Source organism: Ranitomeya imitator, chromosome 1 (assembly GCF_032444005.1).
Source record: "Ranitomeya imitator isolate aRanImi1 chromosome 1, aRanImi1.pri, whole genome shotgun sequence".
Lineage (NCBI taxonomy): Eukaryota > Metazoa > Chordata > Amphibia > Anura > Dendrobatidae > Ranitomeya > Ranitomeya imitator.
Genome location: NC_091282.1, coordinates 1,191,361,599 through 1,191,371,350, shown reverse-complemented (window position 1 = coordinate 1,191,371,350; position 9,752 = coordinate 1,191,361,599). Strand labels below are relative to the sequence as shown.

At 42.4% G+C, this 9,752-nt stretch overlaps 1 protein-coding gene across 1 annotated transcript; it reads right to left on the bottom strand.

Moving 5' to 3' along the window:
- Nucleotides 1–315: 315 nt before the first annotated feature.
- Nucleotides 316–4,236, bottom strand: DRD5 (dopamine receptor D5). The gene has a single exon (XM_069744844.1). The coding sequence runs from the start codon at nt 3,005–3,007 to the stop codon at nt 1,700–1,702; it is 1,308 nt and encodes a 435-aa protein (XP_069600945.1). The 5' UTR covers nt 3,008–4,236; the 3' UTR covers nt 316–1,699.
- Between the last annotated feature and the right edge of the window lie 5,516 nt (nt 4,237–9,752).

The window sequence follows — 9,752 nt, the reverse complement described above, 5'->3', positions numbered from 1 at the left end:
CCCCATTAGCATCGTCAAATATTCATGAACGTAGTATATACTATCAAGTACACAAATGCCGCACATGTCCCCTGACCTATACCGTGAATTCCGCACATGCCCCACTTACCATTTCTAGCCCCCCGATGTCCTATTATGTGGGGAACGAGACCTTTAGGATCCTTTAAACATTTGGATCTGGTGGAATTTTTCAGTTGAGAGCCCAGGTTCTGCAAAAAACCTGATTAACCCCTGTACAGTATTCAAAGCAGCCTTTTTATATCGCGTGTGTATAATTATAATAAACAGTAAATTATTATTATTTTTTTAAATAAATAAATCATAAAAATGTATATTTAATGTTACAGTCAGTGATATAATACTGCACTTGAGAGAAGTAAATAAATACCGTACATAGATTCTTTATATTTACACAATGCACTAATAATGTAACCACAGAAACACAAACTCTGTCTAAATCCATATCCTGATATGTAAGAGCACTTGATTCCTTAAAGCAATGAGACCAATGCCTTCTTGGGGTAGGGCACTACAGATACCAATGGAGGGGATGCATTCATTTGCAGGGGCTGGTAATGTTCCGCTACACATGGGGGCACCGTGGACATCTCACAAGCAGCATATAGGGCTGTGTATCATGAGTTGCTTTTTTTTTTTTTTTTGTATTATGTGTTTTAGAAACACTGAGCAGCTTTACAGAAGGATTACTCAGTCTCACAGACAGTGATTATAGCAGTGGATGCCTTATTGTGAGCCTCTTTAACCCTTTCAATAGCTGATTTAGGTTTTACATTTATATAACATTCGGTCCTTACATAACCCGCTCGTTAGGGTTGAAATCATTGCGAAGCTTGATGACATCTGGAGGGATAATAATGCAAGGCAGATAGTTACAATATATCAAGGGTGGGGGGTTTTCATCATGAGCAGCTGGATGGTTTTTACATGTTGCAGTTATATTAATTAAAAAATGTGATGCTCATGGCAAACAACGGGACCAGGCTAGAACATAAAAGTAAAAGGTACAGGAGAAAAAAAAGCAATAGTTTTCTTCTGCACCGGTTTCAAGAATTCCTCCAATAATATATGAACTATGACTGTATGATATTATAATATTTCTGAGAGTGTGTTACCATGACCCACCTATAGAGAACAAATTAACTATGACTGCATGATATTAAATATAATGTTAGCGCTGGGGTCCTGGGTTCTAATCCCACCCAGGACAACATCTGCAAAGAGTTTGTATGTTCTCTCCGTGTTTGCGTGGGTTTCCTCCGGGCACTCCGGTTTCCTCCCACATTCCAAAGACATACTGATAGGAATTCTAGATTGTGAGCCCAATCGGGGACAGTGATGATAATGTGTGCAAAACTGTAAAGCGCTGCGGAATATGTTAGCGCTATATAAAAATAAAGATTATTATTATTATTAATGTTTGTGAGAGTGTGACCGACCTGTAGAGACGATATGCCTGGATCTCAGTAAAGTGCTTAAAACAATGTAAACATGGCAATAAAACAATAATGTTGTCCCCATATATAAAACACAACGCACACTCACGTAACTTTAATATAGGTATACTATAGTGTCATCATAACTTACTTATTTGAAATGTATGGGAAGGAGTGATGATGACACCAAATGATAATATATCATTATAACCAGACATGACTCAGTCAACAAGAGAAACATTGGTTTAATGGAACCCATTTGGCATGGAAGGGTTAATTTTATGGAGTGAAATCTCAGCGTCACAGTCCAGCTCGCACATTGAACTGGTGGCCATCTCAATGTTTGCAGATGTTTGTGAGATCTGAGACATGCGGTCAAAAGTCTCGTCGTTTTCATCTATGCAGCCCACCACGTTGGGTATCATATTGACATAGGCTGTCACAATATCCTTGTGGAATATGGTATCTTGGTTGTAGGATATTAACTCATTGCTGATATTGACCGTTTCGACAGGGGTGGTAGAACACCAATGTCCACATCCTAGGAGACTGGAGAAGACCTTGCGGAAATCAGCATTGAAAGCATAGATGATAGGGTTCAAAGAAGAGTTAGCCCAACCAAACCAGACAAAAATGTCAAATGTGGTCTCACTGACACAAGGCAGTCCAGCTTGGGGGTCTCCAGGTGGCCTGTCACAGAAAGGAACCATGCAATTCAAGATAAAAAATGGTAACCAGCAACACACAAATACCCCCATGATCACGGACAGGGTTTTTAAAACTTTTGTCTCCTTCTTGATGGAAGTTTTCAGGCTACTATGGTGGGATCTGCAGTCAATACGATTGCTCCTGCAGCTTTGGGCATGCTCTGCTGCTCTTTCCAAGGTGGATATCCTCCTGATCTGGATCTGCGCGATCCTGTAGATCCTGGTGTAGGTGACAATCATAATAGCGACTGGTATGTAAAAACTGATCAGGGAGGAAGAGATGGCATAGGTCCTATTCAAGCTGGAATCACAGTTTTCTGCAGTCTGGTTGTGAATGTCTGTGGCACCTTTTCTATCTCTGTGCCAGTTTAGCTGAACGGGTATGAAGGAGATCAAGACAGACAAAGTCCATGCAGCGCTGATCATCAGCAATGCTACCTTCTGGGTCATCTTCCTCTCATATCTAAAGGGGCTGGAGATGGCCCAGTATCTGTCCACACTAATGACACACAGGTTGAGGATAGAAGCTGTGGAGCACATGATGTCAAACGCCACCCAGATGTTGCAGAACTCACCAAATGGCCAGTGACCTGCAACTTCTGCTACAGCTTTCCAAGGCATCACCAAGAGGGCCACCAGAAGATCAGAGACAGCTAAAGACACAATGAAAATATTGGTGACTCTGTTACGTAAGTGTCTAAATCTCATGACAGCTGTACATACCAAGATGTTACCGAAAAGGGTCCACAAGATGAGGAGGGACAGAAGACTCCCGGTGACGATTTGTCCTGCGACCAGCTCCCTCCTCTGCTGAACTTCTTGGAAAAGGCTCCTATTCACTAACATCTCTGGATACTTTACGCACTGTTACTCCTGTCCAAGCTGAAACTGGGGGACCATAGAAGAAGCCATAGTGCCACCCTGGTAGGATGGGCAGCAGGACAAGTACCCTCCATGTAAGAGCAGTTCTTCTAGCCCCCTGCGTTGTCTTCTTCTCTGGAGAGCTTGCAGTCTATGCTCAGAGCTGTCTGTAGGACACTGCTGCAGAAAGCCACCCAGCTGGAGACAGACCAGCTTCCAGATCCTGGTGCCTTCTTAGACATTATTACCAAGAAGCTTGCAATCCAATTGTCTTGGACTTGTCCTCTTCCTCTGCTCTCAGACTCTTAGACACTTGCCTGGTCGATATCCATCCAACATGAGAAGAAGTCCTCCAGATTTCAGGTACATTGAGGAGCACATTTTATACATCCAAGCCTTGGAATCTCCTCTTCTGCATCTCATCATAATTAACCCTCTCCTTGTAGGGTATCAGGCACTGGCACAGTGAGAAGATGCCTGCTTCCAATCCACTTGTCTTGTCCTCTTCCTCTACTCTCTGACCTTAGAAACTATCCATCCAACATGAGAAGAAGTCCTCCAGATTTCAGCCACATTCTGGAGCACATTTTATACATCCAAGCCTTGGAATCTCCTCTTCTGCATCTCATCATCATTAACCCTCTCCTTGTAGGGTATCAGGCACTGGCACAGTGAGAAGATACCTGCTTCCAATCCACTTGTCTTAGTCTTGTCCTCTTCCTCTACTCTCAGACCATAGAAACTATCCATCCAATATGAGAAGAAGTCCTCCAGATTTCAGGCACATTGAGGAGCACATTTTATACATCCAAGCCTTGGAATCTCCTCTGCTGCAGTCTCATCATTAACCCTCTCCTTGTAGGGTATCAGGCACTGGCACAGTGAGAAGATACCTGCTTCCAATCCACTTGTCTTAGTCTTGTCCTCTTCCTCTACTCTCAGACCTTAGAAACTATCCATCCAACATGAGAAGAAGTCCTCCAGATTCCAGGCACATTGAGGAGCACATTTTATACATCCAAGCCTTGGAATCTCCTCTGCTGCAGTCTCATCATTAACCCTCTCCTTGTAGGGTAGCAGGCACTGGCACAGTGAGAAGATACCTGCCTGGTGGGTCTGGTGGATGCTGCCAGCAGTCACTCCAGCCCCAAGTGAGACGTGAAGGACATATTGGGGCCAGCAGTGTCCTCCTCCACCCCCTGCACACATCCAATGCTGCTTCTATTTCTGCCTCATATCAAAGTGTCTCCATCAGTCATTTCTTTTTATCCAGGTTTTATGCAGTAATGGCATTATTGTGTCGCACATGAAGCTTATCTACGGCAAACACATTATTATTATTATGCTCCCTGGCCATTTATGACTCAACACCCTCTTTGCACACAGGTTATATGACTGCTGTGCGGCTATTTTCTGCTGCCTATGACCTAAAACCTTCTGAACCTATCAGGATCACTAGTATTTCCCACTTCAATATCACCAGTAAAACAAAAGAAAATCTATATACAGAATGGCACCAGTGATTGCATTGGATCCATACAGTGATACCTATATACCCCAGTGTATAGTCACATTCACATCCTGCGGCTTTTTATACCGTCTACTTTATAAGACAGGATGACTGAAAGTAATACTTAGTTACTGTACATGCAGTGGTGGTGGGGGAACTATAAGTCCCAGCATTGCATATTAGCATCTGATCTATAGAGATTACATTTCTACTTACCTGGTGCTGCATTTATCACACTAAATATATTATTACAATCACTAGTATAAGCCCCGGCATGTCCCTATTTGTCTAGATATTAGACACGTTTATTATTCAAATATTATGTACTATCGACTTTGGGCTCATTCAATCCTACAAAACACTGGATAGCACTCAGACCAATGTTAGCCTATGGGGATATACATTTTTCTACTGGGACCGAGTCTGTCTGAAGAAAATATGTCAGCACGCACGAGATGCATCCTCCGATTATAGGATCACACTCAGCCATGCAAATCAGTAGAAAAAAAAATCGGACTGCACTCAGATGACATCTGAGTGCAGTCCGATTTTCACTGACTGACAGAATGAAGAAGATGGGAAAGTTTTTATTTCCACCTTCTCCGCATCCATGAAAATCGGAGCACGCTATGATCACACTCTGATCAAACTCCGATCAGAGTGTGATTAGCATAATCGGAGCGATTTTCAAGGATGAGACAAAATATAGTCGTGTGACCCTTCGAGAAAGAAATACATTATTATTAGTGATGAGCAAATGTGCTCGTTTGTTATTCAATCCCTGCATGTGTTGAGGGTGTCGAACAGCGGCGAGACATGCAACAGCGGGAACTCGAACATATTTTTCGATCACGCCGAAGACACTCGGTTAGTACTCGAGCATGCTCAGATAACACCTTATCCCAGCATGCTCGCTCATCACTAACTGTTATATATTGTATTTCTGGATAGAAGGTAGAACTATATGTCCCAGCTACATAACACTATAGTTTAATCTTCAGTTACCTTTATAATAGTTGCTGTAATAAGCTTTATATATCAGTATGAGACTAGAAAGCAAATTCTTAATAAAACCTCATTTCACTCAGTAGTGCATTTCTCCAGAGAAGAAGCATTCCGCAAGGCGTCAGTGCAGGGATGACAACTTGATATTTTTATTATTTATAGACAGCTTATCAAAAAAAATCACAGACAATATTTTTTACAGACATATTGAAAAAGCATAATAAATTATTAAGACTGTAAGAGATAAATGTGTACAGCTGGTAATTATGATACCAAGACATTCTCTACATTCACTGATAACTGTAAAATGATCAGTCTTCATAACGTATGTAGGTTTCTCCAGCTTAAAAAAAATCAGACAGAAGACAAAAGTGCCCTAGTTTTATGGACTGTCCAGGAATTTCTGGACAGTTGGTAACCCTGTGATAGAACAGTAAGTCCCAGCATGCCCTAGCATTTTTGCATAGGGTACAATTCAGGAAAACCAAATGTATTCATCAAGGACATATTTAAAGGGGCAGGATTGGCATTTGCCCAGGGTGCATCCAGCAGTGATCGCCGTTGGCCCGCTTAGTATGGTGGCCTGAGGTGACTACCTAGTAACTGCACTTAGCACCCCCCCCCAGAAATAGAGGCAGTTGGCCGTTCTCTGAGCGGCTGTCAAGTCGACAGCCAGTTCGGAGAATGTGCAGGCAGCAAGCTCCCAGTGTTCAATTGTACTTGTGTCTTTCACACTGCTGACATCACTCCTCAGCGCTGTGTAGGCATCAGAAGTTTGGTGTAGTAAATGCTTCAATGGAGCTGAAGACACCGATAATTTATTGTAATTAGGGGAAGGGGGAATAAATTTGACTACAAAGTATAAGGAGAGAGGGTGGCAGGAATGCATGTGGGGCGAGGGGAAGAGTGTATGTGGACACAGTATGGGGAGAAAAAATTTGAGGATGCAATATTGGGAGCAAGGGGGAATGGGTGAGAACACAGTAAGGGGACAGATGGTTGTGGACATAGTATGGAGAAAGAGGGGGGAGTGTACGCAGACAGTATGGGGAGTGAGAGGGAACATTTGAGGACACCATATGGGGAGCAAGGGGGGAAGGGTGCGGCCACAGTACGAGTAATGAGGGGGGAATGGGTGCAGACACTGTATGAAAGTGAGGAGAAAGAAATTTGAGGACTGCATGGGGAGCAAGGGGGTAAATTTGAGGACACAGTATGGGGGATGAGAGGGTAATGCATGCCTGCACAGTATGAGGAGTGAAGGGGGATGGGTGCTGACACAGTATGGGGAGCAAGGTTGATGGGTTCGGACATAGTATGGGGAGTGAGGGAGCGGAATGGGTGTGTACACAACATGTTGAGCGAGGGGGAGTGTATGCAGACACAGTATGGGGAGGGGATAAAATTGAGGACAGTATGGGTAACAAGGGGGTAAACTTGAGGACACTGTATGGGGAGTGAGGGGAGGAATACATGCGGACACAGCATGAGGAGTGAGGGAGGAGCTGAGTGTGACTTTTGGGAGCGAGGGGGATGAGTACAAAAACTGTATGGGGAGCAGGAGGATGTGTCAGGAGACTATTGAGAGAAATACTGAGAGGAGACAGTATGGGATGAGAAAAATGTTAGGAAGTACAGAATAGAGACTGGGTAGTGTGGGGGGGGCAGTTTGGAGAGTGGGCAGCATGAGGGGACAATGTGATGCCAAAGCAAAGAGGGAACAGTATGACTGGAGGGGGAGTGTGATGAGGTAGCACAGTTTAGAGACTGGGCACAGGAGTCAATGTGTGAGAGGATAGTGTGAAGATGAGGCCCAGTACAGAAAGGAAAAGGCAGTTAACAAGATTACAACTTCAATCAGAGACCAGGTCATCTTTAAGGTACTTGGATGTAAATGTTTATTTGTGATACTGACTAATTCTCATCAGTACTGTGGTTCCTGTGTGGTCTGCAGTTTGATGATGATTGATAGCAACAACTCCCAGTATCTCCTTACCATTGTTAAGGACTTTTTAGAAGTTGTAGATTTATATGATAAAAATGTATATGCGCATGACCTGACATTAAAATTGATGTACTATGTACTGATGGTGGTCTTAGTTATGTAATCATGTACTGATGGTGAACCTGGCAGTGTATTCATGTACTGATGGGGGTTCTTGGGATGTATTCCTGCACTGAGGAGGGTTTAAATGCTGTGTTTCTGTACTTATGGGTGTTCTAATGATGAATTTCTGTACTGCTGGTGGTTCTGGTGATGTAACACTCAATAACTTGTAAGATTACGCGATCAAAGAAGAAATGAGGAATCCAGCTCAACGAGGTAGTGAAAAAAACTTCTTTCTTTATTCACTTGAAAATATATTCAGTGGAGGATAAAAACATCAGCAATTACAAAAGATAAAATGCGATATCAACGCATTTCTGGTGACCAAGCACCCTTAATCATGATCAAGGGTGAATAAGGGTGCTTGGTCACCAGAAACGCGTTGATATCGCATTTTATCTTTTGTAACTGCTGATGTTTTTATCCTCCGCTGAATATATTTTCAAGTGAATAAAGAAAGAAGTTTTTTTCACTACCACGTTGAGCTGGATTCCTCATTTCTTCTTTGATTTTCCACGCCCTGACACAGCGGTTCCATGCTCCGAGTCTCCAAGGATGTCGACCATGGTGAGCTGGACTTTGTTCGATGAAGATTACGCGATACATGGATATGTTAATAAAGTGTTATGCTGTCTGACAAGTTAAGGGTTTTCCAAGTTTTGCGATGAGCCTGCAGTCATTTTTTGTGATGAGTCTGCAGGCTTCTGAATTCTGACAGCGCACACTGCACGCTGTCAGGATTCTCTGGTGCCGGTGGAGAGAGTGGGAGGTCACAAAACCGCAAGTATAGATTTGCATACATGTGGTCACATGCCGACTAGACATGTGTAGCCTCGCTCAATGAAAATGTATTGTGTATACATATCATGCACTTGACACAGACCGGTCCTGCTGGCAATTTTGCTGTTTCAGATCAACAGGGCAGCTCTACTTCTTCTTCAACGATGCATCACTGCTGATGTCATGCTGATTGACAGTAAGCTTATGCACCGCAGTAACTGCAGATGTAACTCCATCTTCTCTGTTGTAGTCTTATCTATTATACCATTTTGTGATGTATAACAGCTTGCCAATATGGGACTTTTTATTTTTCTCACACAATGCACTGTACGTCTTTACAGGAGCAGTCAGCAAGTTATTATAGTGGCAGAACTCGTATTCTCATCGTATCCTGATGGTCTTATTCTCTTGTCATTTATGGTTCTTTATATAGTCCATCATATGCAGCACTGGACTTATTATCACCTGTAGGCAGAGAAGAGGAGATTTACTTAGATTTTAATTATAGATTAAAGTCTTAAAGTTAATTAAGCTGGAGCGTGATGCCCCTAACTTTATAAGAGGTGCACACCACTTAATAATTTGGCACGTCTTTGGATTTCCAAATAGAAAAAATTAAAATCCATGGATGCAGATATCAATTTGTACTTTAATTTAAACCAATTTCCGGCATAAATTAAAATAAATTTTCTGCTGTTGAGCCCACCACCTCCTAAGAAATCCTACTCCCTTTTTTTGCTATTGTAAAGTTGTTGATAGGATACAGATTTAGGTGCCAGGCACCATGGAGCGAAATTATTAAGGACTTAGGGTAGTATTTTGGAGTAAAAAAAAAGTTGTTGTTTTTCATGGCAGACCCAATAAAGCAATAGATGGACACTTGGCAGAAAAACTAGAAACAAAGATGGCATGTGCCTAGATTTGCAACTCTTTCATGGCAGAATACTGAACCAAAGCCATTAATAAGTCCCCTTCCCCCATATTGTCTGGCATCATGGTCTCCACCCATTCAGCACCCCATGCCTAAAACCATGAATGGCTTTCAAGATATTTGGCTGCTCTTTCATTATAAATAGCAACTTTGTGGTGGGCATCTCACAACATTTCGACCCATTCAGCCTCTTCCCTTTCCATTGTTCGGTGGTTAATTAACAAAAATAATCATATTTTAAATATATTATTCACTATTAAATGTTCATGTAGAATTTCGGATTGGCAAACTCCATTCCCTGAACAAAAGCAAAGAAAATATATCACCTCTGAATGCCCCTTAGTGCCCCCTGAGTATCTATTCCGAAAGTAATAATACCACCTTTTACCACCCCTGC